Source organism: Vanellus vanellus, assembly GCF_965231255.1.
Source record: "Vanellus vanellus genome assembly, chromosome: 1".
Lineage (NCBI taxonomy): Eukaryota > Metazoa > Chordata > Aves > Charadriiformes > Charadriidae > Vanellus > Vanellus vanellus.
Genome location: NC_138905.1, coordinates 199,253,355 through 199,274,158, shown reverse-complemented (window position 1 = coordinate 199,274,158; position 20,804 = coordinate 199,253,355). Strand labels below are relative to the sequence as shown.

Here is a 20,804-nt window from a genome sequence, read left to right as displayed (position 1 = left end):
ATGACAATTATAAATCGCTAGCAATACATTTCAGCTGTGCTCATCCACATCTGGTCACCTTGTGACTTCTAGCAGGCGAATTAAGTGTGATCCTAATTGTGTGCATGTTTTAATCACCCTCTGTCCCTGATCCCTGGAGGACAAAAGGAATCTGTTACAGCTCCTAGCTAAAATGCAGCGATTTTTCTAGCCCTTGCTGCGGGACAAATCTAATGCATGCCTGAAAGAACAAACAGCACTATAGCAACAGTCTGAGATTATTGCTGATATTTTAATGTTGTCCCTCTTGCCAAAATCTGTGTGGTTTCTGGATGGATTCCTCAACTCCAAAATCTGGTCCCTGCCTTCCTTCCCTCCTCGTCAGCCCCACACCAGGCAAAGCAAGTAAGGAACGCTCCCAAACCCATGCCTTTCACGGGGGCATCTGTAGGCGAGCTAGTTGCAGGTTCAAAGTTTCCGTGGATACTTATTTATTTATGTGGGGACTCATGTGTCACATTCTTGCACTTTATGGTGCACCGACAAGAATGTTTATAAATCTGCAGCACAGAGGGAAAACAGAGAGGGTGTGTTGGAAAGAGGAGGAAAGGAAGAAACAGGGAGGGGTACAGGGTGGACTGGGAGAACCCATTTCTGCATAGGCTTTTTGTCAGATGAGCACATAACCAGGTTACAGGGGAAGCAAATTATAGTAAATGCCAAAGGTCAGGGTCCTGAGTCTACAGAGAGAAACATCCAAGTCAGTGGTCTGATTTGGAAGACTTCGGTTGCCCTGTTTTTATGTCATGTTTTAAGTAAATCTGTCTGAAGAAAAATAGAGTGCAGCATTATTGTCTGTATTTTAGTTTTCCTACCTGGTGTCAAAATATACATATGGAAAGTCAGGCAGACGCAGTCAGTCAGTCCGTCCTAAATGCTGTAAGTCAGTCATGGACCAGGGCACTCAGTGTAGAATAGCTCAGACCAAACCTGGCAGTACGTTGTGCTGCGTGTCTAAAACACACCCGGCTCCTCTCATTCAATCACTGCAAACCCAACGTGAAGTATGCCAATATTACCTAGTTTAAGCCTTTCCCTTGCAATCTCCCACTTGCTGGCATCATAAGGCAGACGTTCACATTGCTCATCTAAGGGGACTTCATCAGGATCCATTATGATTGAAAGGTAATGGTTGGTCTTCACGCCGGAAGAATAAGGCTAGAAAACAAAGAATATGGCAAAATGAAAAAGAGGATAAGGGTATCTGTCAACATCTTCCTGTTGGGATCAAGGGCTCCAAGTTAATTCTGTCCTCAGGGCTGCGTGTTTCACAGTGCAATAGATGCTTTGGTTAAGCTCCCTTTGGCTTTTTTAAATATTACAAGACTTTTTATGTAAAAGAGTCTCTGTCCTCTAGCTTTCCTTGTATGTGACAAATCAGTTTCTTCAATGAAATCCATGTGGATCTGTATTAACATATGGTGTTATGATACCGGCCCCCTGCACAGTCAAAAGAAATATTTTCAGCAAATGACTAAACATTGCTGATAAAAATAACTTTCCTTCATGATTGTGCAAAGCAAGAAGTGGCCATATGCAACAGATGGAGTTCAACTGCCAGTGTTTGTTTTTTCCATATACCCGGCAAAGATAGGTCATATGTGGTTAGAAGTTGTGCAAGGCTTGTCGTCAGGAGACTAGACATTAAACATTTCAGAAACTGTTTACAAATTTTCAGAATTTTTTATTTCTTTGGTATCATTTCTGACAAATTTACTGAAATTATTTGAGTTTGGAGGAATTAATAAACACCCAGACTCAAACACATAATTTCAAACACATAATTTCAAATGAATTCTCCAAAAGTTCGTTTTCCACTGAGCAAATGTGGAAATTTGCTCATTTCTCCGCATGAGAAATGTGAGGAAAGATGAACCTAATCGCAAAGTTTTCTGCAGTCCATCCATTTTGAAACATATTTTCCTTCAAAGAACACCCAGATTGCCACTCTAATCCACTGGACTCTTCTTGACACGGGAGTACGTATGTTTCTATAGAAAAGGTCTAACGTTTGCTCTAATTTCCTGGCTATTAGCTAGAGTTTATGGAAAATCTGTTGAACTGAGCCCCTTCACATTGCTTTTCCTAAACTCATGGAAACAGCACATGGGCACCTACACAACCACAGAGATATATCTGCTTATTCCTTTGCTGTTGCTTTAACTGCCCCTTGTGACTTGCGACTTTCCTCCTCTACGGCTTGGAGATATGTCCCTAATACATGTATTTCCAGGCCTTTGTTTGAAAAGGCTATTTGTAGCTGGGCTTGCTTTGGTTACAAACGTAACTAGATTAAAAAGACAGTAGCTAATAGCTCCTGTTTCAGTTGCCTTTCACCATCCCAAGTACGCAGAAGGTTAGTCCCAAGAAAGATTACAGTGATGCTTGGGAAAAGTCAGGTGGCATAAAGCCTGGTTCCAAACCATCCCCTGACCCTGGACAGGACATGGAGAAGTGGGATATGGATAGAAACAGAAGCATGCGTGGTGCTACAAGAGGAGTATTTCTTGATCAAGATGTGTGTACCAGACTGCTCCTACCAGTCACTTGAGAAGAGCTTTTAAGTGGATGCACCTCAGAAGAATCAACAGGGGAGTGGCAAGGTTCAGAGAGCTTCCTACACTTCTTTATTCAAACACAATGAATACCAAATTTTTGGCACAATTAGAGATTTGAAGCAACATTTTGAATGGTGAGGAATTGTTAAGTGTATCATTTGTCCCTGTACCTGTAACAGACAGGCTTTAAGAAAATGCTCTCAGAGAGCATAAAAGACTTTTTTTCTGCTGTGGCAACTTAATTTGTATATGAAATTTAATTTAGAGCTAATTCCAGACATAAATCCTTGAGAGTCAGGGTCTGTAACAGAAACACAGAGAAGACCATAAGCACAGACAAACACTAGCTGGAAAGGCTCATCTGGAAAGAAGCCTTCACAGGCCACGGAGTTAAAGTCCCTTGTTCTACAGCAACAATGATTATTTTTATTATCTTTTAACAATCTAACCAGCAAATGTCAAGTTTTGGTATCATAACAAATAATTAAAAAAGAAAGTCTGCAACCCTTTGCTACTTTGGAAACTTACATTTTCCCAAGAGTTTGCAGTCATGTTATGAATTGCTTCATCACTACTGGTGAGCAGTCAGAACTGGCCCCACTTGCTTTGTAATTTCTCTATAGCTACCAAGTTTCTCCATGGCTCCAGCTGATGTCTCCTTTTCTTTCCCCCAAAAAACTCCCATGCATTTCTCCTTAGGACAGTTTGTGGCAGTAGGAAGGTGGGCAGAGTGACTGCTGCTCCACCGCCCTGGTTTGGAGGTCTGGTCCTGCTTTCTCAACGATCAATAGAATTCTTCAGTGTAAAACCTAAGATACAGGCAGGCCTTAATGCAGGTTGAGATAAAATGGCCTGGTGGGCTGCAGTCAACCTTTAGCAATTGTCACGGAGCTTGGCCAGCTAGAACATGCTCAGCTGTGGCGGTTGGGAGCTGGTCCCCATGGCATCACGCTGCAGTGCCTCTTGAGCTGGGTGAAGGAGGGCAGCCAGGGCTCAGTGCTGCTGTGGTGTGGGAGTGGGGGAGAGAGGGACAGGCAGCCATTCTTCACCTCATGTCCTGCAGTGCGCCCCATCGCCTTGATACCTCCCTTCCCTCAAATGCATCTGCTCCTCCAAGTTGCTCTAAGAACTTTCTGCACTACCAAAGGACTGTATTTTCTGCTTAGGAGAGTTGCTGTGCTAAAGCTTAAAAGCTGCACACACCATGCAATGCAGACATGGTGCTGTCAGCATAAAGGAGCTTTAAACCATCACGGTCAGCCTTGGACAAGAAGGAGCGTCAGCTGCATGGGCAGTTAACCTTATCATGCTGATATAGGATCATCTGCTCTAGAGGCTGCACCACCAAAACTACTTCAGTAAAATATCACTTTGCAAGTGATGTAATTATACCAGACACTGTGTGCAAACCAGACTGTAACGCACTCCGCGAAGATCTGTCATTCTCACTCACTCAGACCTTCAAAGACATTAAGATGCCAAACCCCCACAGCTTTTAAGGGAATGGGGATGCCTTTGGTGGGAGTCAGGCACCCAAACGTTTGTGAGTCTCAGGGCCTTGCCCCCACCCAGGCTTTGCTTCTTGGCTTACTCACACTCAGCTACAACACAGCAAGTTACGAGTCCCTGGGCACCCATCAGCAGCCTGGTGATTGCACGGGGAGCAAAGGTGAGCAGTAAGTAAATCAGATTTTTTTTTCTTTTACGTCTCAGCAATCCCAGTGGTCTGGGAAGGATTTTGTAACATGAGCAAAGGGCTAGTAAAGAGAAGCAGGTGCCACCGGGAAGGTCCCTGTCCGCTCTTACCCTCTTCAGCTTCCGTATGAAGAGGGTCAACAGGAGCCAAAAGAGTGTCGCAGCCACGCAGGTACAGGTCAGGGTTATTAGCTCCAGGTTTGACCTCTCCGATGTGCCTGGGAAAATCAAGCGGCAAAAGTTTTAGAAAATGACCTGCAAAACAAGGGCACTTTATACTTCTTTGCCATTAAAATAAAATACCAGGAAGCGCCAGCTGCTTTTCAATGGGGTATTAATCTCTGTTTGGACTGGCTTGCAGAGCCTGGAAAAAAATGGTCTCCCAGTAAAGCTGTTTTATTGAACACAGCAAAATTGCTTTCGATCCATCCATAGGTTTTTCAGCAAAAAATCAGCTCTTCTTTGGGGTGCAGGAGGTGAAGTAAACCAGGTTGTGGATGGCAATTGGATTGTGGATAACAATTTCCTTTTGAGGTGGAAATTCAGCTGCAGGGTTTTTTTTTAGGCAAATTTTCTCTGCATGAGAATGTGTGTAGGACTGCTTATGCTGTTTCACACCCACCCTACCCCCAACTGCGAAACCCATCTGGCCGAGCCCACATCCAAGAGAGGAGCAGAGGTCTCAGAAACTCTCAGTCCCCCGCAGCCTCAGGAGAGGAAGGGGCTGTGCGCAGGGGACGGCTCCGCTGGCCCTTCCCCAGGAGCAACGCTGCTGTGTGAGAGCTGCTGATAACGCGCAGGAGAAGCTCCAGGGAGGGCTTGTGCTGGTGTAGACACCGGTGAATCCAGGTGTGACTCAAGGGCACCCTGCAGTGCTTCTGCTTGGGTTATGCTGTCCAGGATGTTTGATGCCTTTCCTCGGGCACTGGACCTGCTCTGTCCTGGCTTGGTGAGCTCTGCGCCGCTGACAGTTGAGCCCTGCGGCCTGCACCACCGTCCCAGCCATACTGGAAACCAGCCAGCCCTCACCAAAAGCCTCTCCTAGGGGGAGCTGGGGGCTCCATTGGAGGCTCGCCGTGCAGCTGGCAGCAGTCCATGAGCTCTTCTCCTTCATATGGTCTGGATGGACCTGGTCTGGCACCTGTGATCTCAGCTTCTGCAAAGCATGGCACAGGAGTCTTGGTCTTAATCCCCACCAAGCAGTGTGGCCAGAAATCTGGGGTGTAGAACCTGCTGGTCTCCTGACAGGCTCTGTGCCCTCAGGTCTCCTGTTGGTCACACCAGCAGCATGGTGCCAGGCTCCCTGAGGGGACATGGGACACTCTCCACGGGACGTTCTCCTCCACAGGACCCAGCAGCACCTGGCAGAACCCAGCTGGCGGGGAGCTGGGAGAGCTCTCCAAACCAGGGAACAGATTAAGCACAGAAAGGGAAAAACAAAAACAAAAAACCCTGAAAACGAAGCAGCAAGAAAACATGAACGCTAGAAATTTGGAGAGGATTAGACCCCACTGACAGATCTTAAAAAAAAAAAAAAAAGCCAAAATAAAATTCACTTCAGACTACTACTTAGGGACTCGTAAAATGGTTTCGGAGCAGTCTGTTTTGCAGATCCTGTGATCGTGTCAAAATATCACACTTCCCACAATATGTTTTCCATCTGATTGGTAGCAAATGCAAAAAAAAGCAACAAACCCTTATGCTCTGCCTCTTATTCTGATACACACTCCAGAGAGAGAAAATGAGAGGACAAGAAGGAGTAATTCTGAACATGATTTCACAGTGATTTTGTCAACTGCGCTTGCAGTAGTTTCAGACCCCGGGCAGCTTGGTGTCACTCCTGACACACTGAAAAGGGATGATTGATGTCTCACTGGTGGTACTTACCAGGTAATCCAGATGGATATGCTGCCTGGTTTTAAGCAAGGCTACAGAGCTTTGTTCGGAGCTTGAATTGCTTCCTGTAGTTGTAGCTTAACTAGCATAAAATTTTCCTTCTCTAAAGGTGATAATCATATTTGCGTTCGTACCCTATATCTAAGATTTCTCCAGCATGTCCTTTCTGGAGCTTTGAAAATAAAGCTCATTGAAGAAAAATACAACTGCAATTGCAAGTAGAGATATAAAGTATCTATTTCTTCAAAATGCCAATAGTGTTAATTTTTCTCAAGTATTTTTTAAAGGCTTGATTTAGATAGGGGTCATAATGACGGCATAAATGATACAGCCTAATGCAGCGTGCCTGTCCACTGACATTAGGCTTTCCTTTTACGTATGGATACTCTCCTCTTGCTTCTGAGCAGCACCCGTGCAGATGGCGAGTAATAGTTTCTGACATTTATTCAGCAAAACCTGGAGGGGCTGAAGGTTCATTTGTTGCCGCTGCTCCATATGGCAGGACTCAGAAAAGCCATGAGGCATGATACAGCCAGTCCTGGGGTGGAAGGCAGCAACTCCCTAACCGCTACCGTATGCCGCCCAAGAGTTAGTGAAGAGATGTGAAGGTGCTGTCTTTGAAATGTCCGAGTGAATTCGGGCAACCAGAAAGAATTTCTCCAGCCTGGGGTTGGCCTGGTTTATCAAATGTCGGATTCCTCGTCTTGCTAAAAGCTTGCAGCCGGAGCTGGCTGAGTGCCTCTAAGCTGTGTAGGAGAAGATCTGATTTGAGGCAGAACAGGCAGGAACACTTAGAAGAGGGCTTAGGATCAGCAGAGTTTGGAGGGGCTGTAAGCAGGACCAAATCCCTCTCTTTGCCTGGTAGCTCAAGATTTCTGGCTCCCCCTTACACCCTTCCCGGACCCCTACCCACCAGCCACCTCATTAGACACAGACTTTCTGCCATGTACAGCTCTGCCACATCCTCTTGACCTGCTGTGGCAAGCAGCAGCCCCCTTCCTGCCCCAGAGCCCCTCCGAAAGTCCCCCACACCATCCCACGTCTCTGCAGTGCTGCAGAGGGGTGAGGAGAGGGCCAGTAAAGAAGTGCCACCGGCAGCTGCTTTTCTCTCTCAGCATCTACAAGAGACACCAGGACAGTGCAGGCATGAGGGGACAAGAGCCTGGACTAATGCACTGACCCCTCCAGGCACGAGTTCAAGCCTTGGGCTGTCATAGACTCTGTCATTAGGATTTCAGCTCTGAATAGAAACACAGAATCAGAGAATAGTAGGGGATGGAAGGGACCTCTGGTGATGATCTAGTCCAACTCCCCTGCCAAAACAGGTTCACTTAGACCAAGTTGCACAGGATTGTGTCCAGGTGGGTTTTGAATATCTCCAGAGGAGATTTAGCCTCACCAGGGCAGAGTAGAGGGGAAGGATGACCTCACTTCACCTGCTGACCACAGTCTTTTTAATGCACTCCAGGAGACCGCTGACCTTCTTGGCCACAAGGGCACATTGCTGGCTCATGGTCAGCTTGTCCATCAGGACTCCCAGGTCTCTCTCTGCAGAGCTGCTTTCCAGCAGATCAACCCTTGTAGTGGTGCATGGGGTTATTCCTCCATAGGTACAGGACTGTACATTTGCCCTTGTTGACCTTCATTAGCTTCCTCTCCGCCCAACTGTCCAGCCTGTCCAGGTCTTGTTGAATGGCAGCCCAGCCTTCTGGTGCGTCAGCCATTTGTCCCAGTTTTGTGTGATCAGAAAACTTGCTGAAGGTACTCTCTGTCCCCTCATCCAGGTCATTGATGAATATGTTGAACAAGACTGGACCCAGTACTGACCCCTGGGGAACACCACTAGTCACAGGCCTCCAATTAGACTCTGCACTGCTAATCACTTAGAGGTGCAGCTCTGTGTCAGGTATCAACCAGGGAAAAAGCAATGCCTGGGGCACCAACACCACTCTGCTGCACCCAAAGCATCCCTCACCCCTAGACCAATGTGATCTACCTTGTTCAATCCATGTGATCTCATGATCATGGTAGTGCAGCACTGGGATGGGTGCTCAGAGATGCTGAGGAATTTCTGTCCTTGAAAGTTTTCACAACCTGGCCAGACAAAGCCATTGCTGACTGTGTGTAGTGTTGGTGATGATCCTGGCTTGAGCTGAGGTTGAACAGGAGACCCCCAGGACTCCCTTTGGTGGTCCCTTGAGGTAACAGGAGTCTAAGTGTCCCCTGATGTTCATCTTTTCTCTTATAGTCATCTGCATAACCCAGGCCGAACCTCATTCAGTAGCCAAGGGAATTCCAGTTAAAATTCATGGAAACATTCCTGATAACTTCGGAGTCGGTGACTCAAAAGGTACAAGAACTTTTTGAGATATAGTCAGAAATGTAGATAGAAAAACAGATAGTTATTTAAAAAGCAAACACCCTTTTTATAGTGTCGGAATAGTTCAGTGAATACTTAATAAATGAGATGTTTTCCTTTCTCATCAGCAGGGATCCCTTTAAGTTATCAAGCATCAGCTTTAAGACAGTGCACGTTACTGTATGCATTTGCTTGTTATACATCTGGATTTCAGTGAGCATGAGCTGTACAAGATGTTCCTTCCTTTGTCGACGCATCCCCTGCAAATAGTGCAGCACCTCTGCAACTAGCCGTATCGCTGGCTCCCGCTGAGAGGGGGGGTGAGCGTCCCCAGGAGGAGAAGCAGGGCAAGGCTTTCATAGCAAGTCACCCACTCTGCAAGGAGGGAAGATGCTGTGCAGCCAGGCATCCCTTCAAAGGGGAGCTGCCCAAGACTGCCTGTGTTTCCTCCATGCCCAACAGCTTGTGTCCCCAGGTTTTCAGAGACTCAGTCCCCTCCGCCTGCTGGGTGCTCTGGCAGCCATTTGCTGTTCCTGTTCAGTCCTTGCAGATTCGCTGCCTCTTCAGTTCCTCAGCCAAGAGCAAGCGGACAGCTTGCTCTAACATGTCCACAAGCGTGGCCCCTCTCCTCCTCAGAAAGCCCAGCAAGCAGGGCTTCCAAACCAAACACAGGCTGCGATTATTTAAAGACGGGCCTTGGATTTCACCATCCATTCATCCATCTCCGATATAAAAATAACTCATTGTTTTATCTGTGAGTATAAGAATGTTTTTTCAGAGGAAATAAAGAGAGCAGACAGTTTCCTTCCTGACTCATTCACAAACTACTCTTCCAATCTGCTAAACACCGCCATCGACACGAGGCCTTGCTCCGCTCCCTTTGATCTGCAGCCTTGCGCTCCGAGAGCTGCCGAGACGGAGGCAAGGCTTTCGTCCTCCACAGTGGCAGTCGCACCGTCTGTACTTCTCAGAAAGAAAAGTAAGTGGCAAAGCCTAGAGAGAGCTCGCGTTTAAGCCCTGATCTCATCCCTCCAGGCTCAGGGATGGGGTGAGAGGCTGCCATTCCCTGGGAGAGGGACAGACACTCCAATGCGAATGAAAAACCCTCCAGTGACGTCCCTTCAGGCAGTAGGAAGAGAGAGGGTGGAAAGGCATTTTTCTTGACCACAGTGGATAAGACAAACTCCCTCTCTTTTTCTCACCCAGTCTCAAAGCCAAACATTTTAACATGGTAAACTTCATCTCCTGCTTATCTAAGAGCTCCCGTAGGAGTCACAGAAGAACATTGTCAGTGGTCCCCCAGGATGTAACCAGAGAGCAACCTGCCCGGTTGCTGTCTTTCCTCTTCTCTGGATCATGGACAAGGAGATACATCTTCTTAGAAGCCATCTGACAGAATGCTTGTGGTTGTAATAAATAGCAAAGACACAATGATGTTAAAAATCAATACAATAATGAATGACATTGTCCAAGACTATCAGTTAGCAGGATGCATTGGACAGCAAGTACTTAGGCACAAGGTATTCTTTTAGTTATTAGAGCAGCCATAAAAACCTTAGCATTATTCATAACAAGATAGGTGTTTTTAACTCCTGGATTACACCAGTTAGGCAAGCCCGCATGTACATATACTTATCCCTGGCATTTTACAGCAAAAAAAGTCATTGTATCATCAACGATCACCATTAACTGAGGCTGCTAACGCACTCATGGCAGAAAATCAATACTGATTTACTCGCTGTAATGGTATTCTGCTGTAGGGTAGTATTCAAATGCTCAGTAGTATTCAGATACACTTAGCCATTGTATGAGAACATCCATAAAGACATCCCTGCCTGAGAGACGTGGTGGTAGTCAAATAGTCTTCTATAAAGAGAAACTAAATGCATTTAGGACTATTTACTTAACAGATAAGGTCAATAAGATAGGTTAAGTCAAATTCAATTCACACATGGCACTGACTTACATGGAGAATGTCAACTAATTCTCTTATCTCATAATACACGAACGAAAACGGTATTCAATGAAACTGAAAAGCCAGTGAATAACCCTTATTTTTATGCAATGTAAAATTACTGGACAAAAGTCAGTGCCACAGACCTGAGTCAAGCTTGGCAGAAGGCAGAACAACACGGGACATTTAAATTAATAGCAAAATAACTCAGGTAATGGTTAAAGAAATAACTAGATCGTACTTAGTTCTTACACCAAGTACCTTAGAAAAATGCATGTGTAGCTATTGCTAGGCTAAAATCTTCTAGTCTAATCTGGCAGTTCACTTTACATTGAAAATAAACAAATGAAAATGTCTCAGGCCTCTAATTTCTTTGGAATTAACCTGAAATGGGAAAACGAGTGGGTAGGAGTGTTCCTTCTGTTTTTTGTTTGTTTTGATGATACTAAATTTACATTTGTCTTCTACCCTGACCCGATCTTTGTTGGGTTGAAGCAATTCTTCTTTTTAGGTCAGTGTAAACACTCTCTGAGTTAGCATTTCCTGCTGGGCTTCCTTTCCAACCTGGTACACTTCCCTTGCTAGGACTTCCTTGAAACCACTGCCTTCAGAGATCACCGCATGAGCCCCAAGTCATACCCCAGCCCTTCCAGCCTGAGTAGGAACTTCACCCCGGCAAGTTTGCTCTTCCCGTTTGATGTCGTGCTTTACCTTGTACCGTGACATATGCCGCACTCTCCACAGACCCTTTTAAGTTGGTGGCTATACACTGGTAAAGTCCTTCATCCTCCTCTTTTACTCTTTCAATAAACAGCATTCGGCTTCCGGGCCCTAAAATTATTCCTGTGAAATGAAATATTTTGCAATGAGAGGGAGCCAGGATATAAACAAAAACAGGCCCTTGTGTAATAATATCTGCTTCAAGTTCTTCTAAAAAGAAATCTGAGCCACGAACTGCACAGCACAATGTTATCTGCAGGAAAGCCAAATATACTTGGATGTTTTGGGAATCTTTTGGAAATCAGTGTTTACAAAGCACTTGTGTGAGTGAAAAAGCTCAGCCTAAGAGAATGATCCTGGGGGCACTTGGTGTTGTGTATATTGATCAGCACTCTGCCTAGACTTTCATGCAAGTGAGTTCTTCAGCATGTCTCCAACTTTTGGAAAATGGGTGGTCTGATTACTTAACCACTGCACTTCCAGGCGTGGCACCAGAAGCAGCTCAAGCTTAGAGCACCCCCAAGAACCAGCTCTGTGTGTCCACACTGGCCTTATGGGCAGCAGACTCACTCCAAATCTCACTTGCCCATGTGGTGTGGGACAATGGGCCCCTTCACGGAAAGACCCCAGCTAGTGCAAAGAGAGGTCTGATGAGGTGTACCCTAAAACACAGGAGTTATCTGAAGTTTTCAACACCTCGTATATTCCAGCTGGGTCAACCCAGAAGCCAGCCTGGGCTATACTCCAGCAAGCGGGGAAGAGGCAGGGAGCGGATTTGGCCTCAGGACTGCCTTTCAGGCACTGTATAGCCAGGAAATGTTCAGTCAAGTGCACACTTGTGCGTTTGGCTCCATCAGAACTACCATCCCATCAAAATGTACTGTTCCCACCACCTATTTCAGGCACCTAACTAAAGTGCTCTGACCTACTCTCTAGAGACATCTTCCTGGCTGCTAACCTCATGTGTCGCATTACACCCAAGTTAGACACACGGCACTCATTTTACAAGATAATGCTAGTAACTCATTTTACAAGATAATGCTAGTAACACACATTACAACCATGTGGTCACTGTAAAGCTTTGTGGAATCTGGCTCTAAATTAAGTTTAGTGCCTTTGCTGCAAGTCTGCAAGCGCTTATAAATCACTTTGAGAAATCCTCAGAGTTACTCCTTGTTGTCTTTATTCATGTTACAGTAATTTCCAACAATGCAGGACAGAACCTTAAACACAAACTTTATAAAACATTGTTATTGAAGACTACACTTAGGATTCAAGTTCCTACAGACCAAACCTCCTTGAACATTTTTGCTGAGCCTGTAACATTTGCTCATTGTGTGCTTCTGATCTGAACGTGGATGAATTCCCATAAGAAAGGTTTTGCCTTTTCCCTCATCATTCATCTGAATGATCCTGAGATCTTTCAGATGGTCTGAAATCTCCAAGGAGCACTTCTGTGACGTCTGTGCCAGCAGAGCTGGACATGTAGCTTCAGTTGACCTTTGAAGCCACATTCTGGATACGGCAGTAAACGTCTCCCAGCGTTTTCCTCTAGCTGCAGCACGCCACCTGGGAAGCTGTTCCTTTCTGCTCTGTGAGACCTGGATTCCTCTGCTGCCAGCAGATGCATTTTGGTTTTGGTGGCTCCAGATACAGAATTAATCTGGTGGCTAGGTTGTGAATCAAGAACAGATTTTGCATACTTGACCACAGACTCCCCCTGATACTCCTACGCACATCACACAAGCTTGGTTTCCTCCTGCCCAGCTACACGCTGGCCAAGACACCTGATCCTTAGGCTCCCTCTATAGTAAATGGAGAGAAATATTTTCTCCTGGACATGACTCTTCTGAGACGCAAATTGAGAGCTATATTTTCCCCGCTGACTCCATAGAGGCCTGTTGTGCCCACACCTCCAGCCTGGCTGAGGTTTTAGTGTGAGACAGAATAACGCAGGGCACCCGTGCTGCTGCCTGCCTGCCTGTAACGCCCGGGCAATCCTTCCTTACGTCTGGGTACTGAGGCCAAAGACTCTGCAAATGGCTACCTAAGGCGGACGGGGCACAATAAAAAGGCTGTAAAAGGTAGGCGAGTACACCGAGCTCTCACCTGATTCTTGCTGTATTTCCTCATGGTTTTTAAACCAGGATATCTGGGGCTCGGGGATGCCACGAACCTGGCACTCCAGCATGGCCGAGTTACTGGTGTTCACTGTCTGATCCATAAGGTGCCGCAGGAGGGCTGGTGCCTCTTGAGCTACAAGACAAAACAACACCTCTGTTTTACATTCCTGTAACTGTGGGGGTTTAATTATCTTCCCTACCAGCATTTTACTGATGTAAATAGCTGTGGCCGTTCTACCAAGTTCATTGTTTGTGGATTTTATTTACTGTTTCAGTTTGCTTAAGAGCATTTGGTGTGTGCAGAGAATTCTCATTACTCAGCAATAGCAGGTTATGATGACCAATGAAGACCCAGTGAAGACATTGTTTAAAAGATTTCCTCAGTTCCATTACCAACCACATTTGTTTATCAAAAGCAACGAGTTTCTATGAAAGCTCAGAGTTTGGCATGATCAGGAGAAACAAACTGTGACACCACAGTTTTTAACAATTAGCAGGACACCCTCGTTGTGGAGCATCTTTGCATCACTGATAGCCCCAATCTGTACACCACGATACCCACGAACGTGACTTTTGCATTTTACTTACTTCAAACAGTACAGTTACGAATGGTATTCAGTAAACTCACATAATCTAAAACCGGAAACCATAAGCACAAAAGCGTTGTGTTACATGTCCCAAAGTCTTCATAAATTCTTCCACTTTTGCGTTTCACATATTTGGCTGAACGCAACAAGGCCTGGCCAAACCACACCACAGCCCGCCTGCCAAAACTACATCGGTGAGAAATGTGCCCATGTCCTCCAGCAGCACACAGACACTGGAAACCCTGATAGCAGGGGCTGAAGCCGAGTGCTAGCAAGCCACACAGCATGGCAACACCACTCCTGTTTTACTTTTATCTACTGAAATTCATACAAACACAATGTCATAAAACACATTTCCATGACAGTCAGTGACAATGAGTATTGGAAGCACATCTCATCTGTTCTGCTTCTCCTCCCAGAAGGGCATTTCAAAAACACTCTATAAACATCATGTTAAAGTCATCCCTGAAAGAAGCAAAACAAGTCTTTCTCATGCTCATTTCAACCCTTTGCCACTCCTTCCTCCATTTCGTACAGAGCCGAAGGCTCTTCTGACAAAGATCAAGATATTTGCAATGTTTATGCACGTTGTATGGCAACATCTTTCTATCACATTTGCAACTCTCACATGATCCTGTTTGGTATTTTGGTCCCTTCAAAGTAGTGATGGAGAATCCAGGGAGCTCCTGAGCAATCCCACAGATGCAAATGCTCTGCAGATTCCCTTGAATTCCCCAGTCGTGCAAGAACTCATTATCTGCAATCTTTCCCTTCAGTGATGCTGCCAGGATCAGCAGTTACTAACACAGGAAGACACGCATTACAAAATACGAAATAAAACAAAATAAAACAAGACACAACCCAATCCTATGCATATATTTTCTTTTGGATTGCAGTAGATACCAATGCAGCAAGTTCAAGTATAATATCAGCTGAATTTCTGACACTCTGTGTTTGGAAAATTATACTCTAGTCTTTCAGAAAAACCAACTATCAGACATTTCCATCTTCACAATTATTCTGTTACCAACTGCACATAAAAACTCTTCAGAAAAATTAAGCACCTAGGTACCACCAGCTTATGCAGCGTGCACGAACCCCGTCGTACTAAGAGCACTTTTAAAGTAGGCTATCTTTGCTGTGCTCTTACCCCTTAAAATTAATTCCAGCACAGTCATGACCCTGCAATGACCAGTTTGGGCTTTTCTGAACTGCAAGTGTGCAATTTCCACAGGCAATGCTATTTTTTGTTTACAGCGTAGCAGACAATCTGTCCTCTCTTCCCAAACAGTAATGCTCATAAGACAGGCTGTAAAGTAAAATCTTCATCAAATACCTACACAATGACACAGTCAACAATATTTGCCTCCCAGACAAGAAGACTGCCCTCTTCTCATTGATATCTCATCTCGATTTTTACACAGTTATAATTTTTCACAACACAGTCTGTCTATGAACAGGCACCGTCTGACACACGTCCACATACCCACACTGCTGCCCAGTTCACATTTATCAGCAGTCCCTGATGGACACCCCAGCCCAGACATCAAAATGAAGGCGGACAAGATGACACAACAAAGGCAAGTCACACGTTCTGTGAGTTATTTGTGATTAATTTTAATTTTTTTTATAGCCATACACTAAAGATGGGTTTTCATATTAAGAAATTTTTTTTTTTTGCTTAAAACTTAAGTCACCATTCACATACTTTCAATAATTTCTCTGCTGCAAGCAGCTGGTTTTTCAAGGACTTGGTCAACCTGAGGATTATCCTCTTTTGCAACCCCCCCTGTTTTCTCCCATTCATTTTTGCAGTGAAGCCAAGGGGAAAGGGTGGGGGGGTAGTTTCCAACGCCCCGCTCCGCTCACCCCAAAGCCGAGGGGCTGCCCTGGCCACCAGCATGCGCAGCGCAGGGCTCAGCGCCCAGGGCAGCCCCCCGGGATCGTCCCCAGCCCTCGTGCCTGCCAGCAAGCGCTGCTTTGCCGGGCCAAACTCTGCTCTCAGTGACCCCGAGGAACTTCATTGTAGGCAGAGTTTGGCCCAGGGGAGAGAGACTGGGGGGGTCACGGAGAGGATAAGGGGACGCTGGTGTGACAGCACTCAGCCGACTTGGGGCGGTAAGGTGGGAAAATTTGCATTTCCAAAAGCAAACAATGGCAAACAAGGGGAAAACATTACAATTTGTTCGGTTTTGGGGTATACTTTTGCATTCCGTCCATTTTTGCCCTTTGTTACGCTTATGCTGTCTGTTCACTTATTTTTATTAATCAGTACAAAAATATAAATACAAGCTTTAATTTTAACACTTAAAAAAAAAAGAAGAAATATAATTCACACCTTTCTCCCTAAATAATATATTACACAACAGAAGGCAGAGAAACTCCCCAAACCGATGAGATTCTCCAGTCATCTGAGGACATCAAAAGTGACATCAGTAGTTTTTATCTGGCCCCCAAGAACTGCTTTCCTCAAACGTTTCCAGTGAGGTTTCTCTGTCCCTCCCAACAGGGACAACCACATCGGGATGTTACGACATCCTTGCACAGCGTCGCCCTCCGAGCGCTGGTCGGGACCAGGCTGGCAGGACGTCCACCCAGCAGTGATACACATCATGGCAATTCACAACAATTTCACAGAGGAACAATCTAATTGCCACATCTCTTTTTTTTTTTTTTTTTTTTTTTTTTTTTCTTTTTTGACCCAAACTCATATTGCCTGGCAACTGGCTGCTACGAGTCATCATGCTCCGGCTCCCAAGGCCATGGAAAATTCATAACGTCCTGTCATCACCACCCACCTTGCCATCAAATGTCTTCTTACAAAATAGCCTCGTAAAAAAGGGGATTCTGAATTGTAATTCTTTTGAAGAGTTGCAAATGCTAAAGAGTGCACTTGCCCCATTTTTAAGCAGTCACCAATGATTTCACTTGCTTTTTAGACATATTTTAGAAAAAAAAGAGACCCAGGTCCCTTTGCAAGAACACATTGTTTCTGGGAGCCATCACACTAATAATGAACAAAAGAGCTACTGTATACAAGGAGGCTATAGGTGACATTTCAAGATATAAATGATTATTCTTTTCTTTACTCTGACAACTTCCAGGTTATCAATTGTTTTCTAAGCATTTTAGGCTCCATGAAACTGGCATTATGGGGAAATGCTATTGTTTACCCTTTCACACTTGACAAAAGCAATTCCCACGTGAAAGACAAGTTTAGCCGTGGGACACAGTCTCGATACCTAAAGGAGGAAATAGTCTGGTGAGTTCCCAAGCGCAAGAAACTGTCATGTTGTCACCCTCTATTTTAAAAGCACAGCCACTTTGTTCCTTTGCTGTAGCTATTTTGGTCACTACGGTCTGTTTTGTTATGGCTTATGTAAATGCTATATAAATGATCAATCATAAATGTAACCAAAAATAATAAAAGCTATGTATTGTAAAAAAATAAAGTTATATCAGATCTATTAAAAATAGTAACTTCTTCCTTATACAGAATTTATAATACACAGAAACATCTCATAGCAAAATCATGACGAAGGAAGAAAAAGGGGAAACGCTCACAAGGAAGTGTTAGGTTGCCCTTAATTCTCCTTCAGCAGTTTGACTGGTTCTTAATCCCCATAATAAATCCAATTGTCATTTGCATACCAAAAGCAATGAATATTTTTAATGGCTTCAATTTTGAATTTGTATTTCTAAAAATGTATTAAACAACTCACAGTGCTGGCTGCAACCTTGTCAGTTGTGTTAGTGTAATATTTCTCATTCAATAAAATAATTACAGCATTACAAATCCCTGTATCTTCAGGCCAGGAGCAATACTCACACTTTCATCAGTAGCTTTTTACATTAGTGCAGAACTGACTTTAAAAATTGACCAACACAGCAACTGGAAGTCTACCTGGATTTATTTGGAGAAACACGGTTCACGTCTGGCAGTTTTAAAATCATCCTTATAAATGATATGATAGGTCTGTGCATTATATCAACAATTTTATTTCTTCCCTGCATACTTCCTTTAGAAGATACTTTTTAAGATTAATGTACTTTAGTGTAGAAAATAATTTCAAATAAATAAGCATTAGAACTTGCTCAGCAGGTAATATTTATAAGTCCATCAAGATCAGATTAAAATAAAAAATATATAGTCCAGTCAATCTCAAACTGAATTGTGCTCATTCTGCACATTCAAGTTAACTTATTAAATGTCCATTGTTGACTGAAAACAGCAGTTTTTAAAGTTTATCAGTTTATTCAGCTTTGACACTTTTGACGAGGCCGATATCAAAGTGGAAGAAAAGATTGATCCAAAGTTTTCCTTATCGCTCAGTAGGAGACAGCAAGAGAAAAAATAACAACATGCAAAATGTAGCACAGGGGATCTTCCAAAACCCAGCTTCCACGTGCCTTGTCAAAGCAGAAAACACCCGTCTGAACTCAACTGGAAGCTCACGCGTTACGATTTTGTTTGCTATTCCTCCTACGTCCAACCCATGGGGGAAAGTGCACCACCTCAGGGCCTGAAAGGTAGCAACAGTAATAAAAAATCAAGATGATATGAGACACCTGTTACTGTTTAATGAGTCCTTTAATGTTTTACATTGCTTTGTGTTGTACAATCATTCCTTGTGCTTTTATATTTGAGGATCCGAGAGTAAACAGCCTTTTTGTTGCAGTGCTCACCTCTGATTGTAACGTCTTTCTTTTGAAGCACTTCTTTCCCCGTGTATATGTTCCGTGCTCGGCAGGCATAGGTGCCCGAGTGTGCCAGGGAAACGTTCTTGATGGTCAGAGTGAGGGTGATGGAGTACTCCCTGTTGAGAGACCTTTTTGCTTTCGTTTGGTTGTTGACTGTCCTCGGTAAAATCCAAGCAATGTCTTTGTACAGGAATTTGTTGGCCGAACAGGACAAGACCAAATTCTCTCCTTCAATGGGCGTTTTTTCCAAACTAATATGGAATCCACTCGGTACATCTGTCAAAAATCAAGAACACTTTTTAGTTTATACGAAATGAATGAGCCAAAATTAACACGGCGTATATTTTCCCCTTTATCAGGAAGCCTTTGAACTAATCAATGTCGTTGTCTTCCTGCTGAAGTCTCTAATCTTTCCTTTCATATGCCAGGCTCCAGCTATTCTTATAATTTGTCTTGGAGCTACGAGACACTTGGGCTCAGACATCAGTTGGTGTAAACTGAAGCCGCTCTTGGAAGTAATGAGTTCGTATAAAAGTTATGCCAAGTTAAGACAGACTGGGGCAAGGTACCAAAAGCAGAATTATATAAAGACAGCACAGTGGGACTATGAAAAAGGCGGAAAATTCTGATCTCAGTTCCAGCTCGTGAACTGCATGAGAGAAAATGAATCTCAAGGGGACAGTAGAAAAAAACTGCAGCTCATCACGCTTGGTCATATTGTTTTCTTGCTATTCACGAGTATTCAGAGAAATTATGTCTCTTCCTTAAAAATGCTTCAAATCCCGAGAAATTACTGCATCTGTGATTACACACCTGAGATTTCCCTTGGAACAGAGATATTTGCCCTTCATGCATTTAAAGCATGTCAGCCACCCAAAAGGAAAGCAGAAACAGTACCTGCTGGCCTGGGTGGCCAGCTGTGTGCGGGCAGCACGAGGATGAAGATGGCTCGCATATTCAGGCTGCCTGGCATTAAACATAAGTGAACAACATTCCACCTGAGGGAAATCAAGGATCATTAGACTAACCATTTACTAAGTCTTAAGTTTTCACAAGGATTTTTCATAGTGGATAATTCAGGCAGGAATAATTTAGCCACCGATGTAAAAAGTCATACTTGAAAGAAAAAGACATGTTTGCAGTTCATTGTAACGTTACTGCAGCTTCCTCCACCTGGGGAGCAGCGCAGAGCCGCGGCGGCGCCGACTGCCTCCACCTGGGGCTCATCTCTCCCGCGAGGGCGAGTTACGCCACTGGCCTCAGTGAAAGTTCCTGAGGGAAAGCACTTCCAAGTTTTACTCCTAGAATGCAACCTCTCTTCGTTTATTTGTAGCCAATATTCTGATAAAGTCATTTCCTTCTTCTTGGTCAAGTGACATCGACTTTGGCCATTTTCAATTGTTCTTTCACTGCTAATTGCTACGGCGCTTGGCTGTGAACTTGACTCAAAACCATAAGAATGGTTTCGTCTTTCACGAGGGAGAATTATGCCTTCTTTTCTCTTCTCTTAGACCATAAACAGCTCAACGCCGTCTTTCATTCAGTTCCTTGCTTACCAATGTTGCTTTGGGTTTAATGTCACAGCAGCAGGGGCACGTAAAGAGTAGGTCTCCAGTGAATAGTATCCCACACCTTCTTTCAGTAACTTTTTTCATTGATTGACCAATCCATCAGAAACCTTCTCCCTAAACCCCCACAATACGAACCGAGCTGCTTTGCCCCCCCAGGGGGACCATGAACACGACCTGCTCACCGCTGCCTTTCAAACAAAGTTCTGTCTGTCAAAAGTCTGGCATCGATTGCTCCCCTTAATATCCCCTTTTCCACACTTAGCCCTGAGTGTTAAATACAGGGTAAATGAGCTCCTGCAAGTCCTGGATTGAAATTTCCTCTGACTGTGGACGCCTTCCAGGGAGAGGCCTGATTTCTGCTGGTTGAACTCATTGTGCCCTTACAGTGAGAGCAAAGTGTGTGCCTGTCACCAGCTGTAGTCCAGCTGTGAAGTCCAAAGATCAATCTAATGGAGGCAGTGACACTAACATATTAGACTGGATATTAAAGCCTGTGTGTTGAATTCTTCCCCTTATACATCATTGGGAACCCCTTTTTTCCTCACTCCAACAAACAAAACTCTAAGAAAAACTTTAAATTTAGTGAACTTATCTATAAGTG

General features: G+C 44.4%; 1 protein-coding gene across 1 annotated transcript in view; it reads right to left on the bottom strand.

The window, feature by feature from the left end:
• FLT1 (fms related receptor tyrosine kinase 1) overlaps positions 1 to 20,804 on the bottom strand; it is a 113,910-nt gene that overhangs the window by 25,156 nt on the left and 67,950 nt on the right. The window contains exons 13-17 of the mRNA XM_082498638.1: positions 18,618 to 18,908; positions 13,331 to 13,477; positions 11,213 to 11,344; positions 4,404 to 4,510; positions 1,059 to 1,197 (exon numbers count right to left, since the gene is read on the bottom strand). Coding sequence (XP_082354764.1) covers positions 1,059 to 1,197; positions 4,404 to 4,510; positions 11,213 to 11,344; positions 13,331 to 13,477; positions 18,618 to 18,908 — 816 coding nt within the window. The remainder of the gene's footprint in view (positions 1 to 1,058; positions 1,198 to 4,403; positions 4,511 to 11,212; positions 11,345 to 13,330; positions 13,478 to 18,617; positions 18,909 to 20,804) is intronic.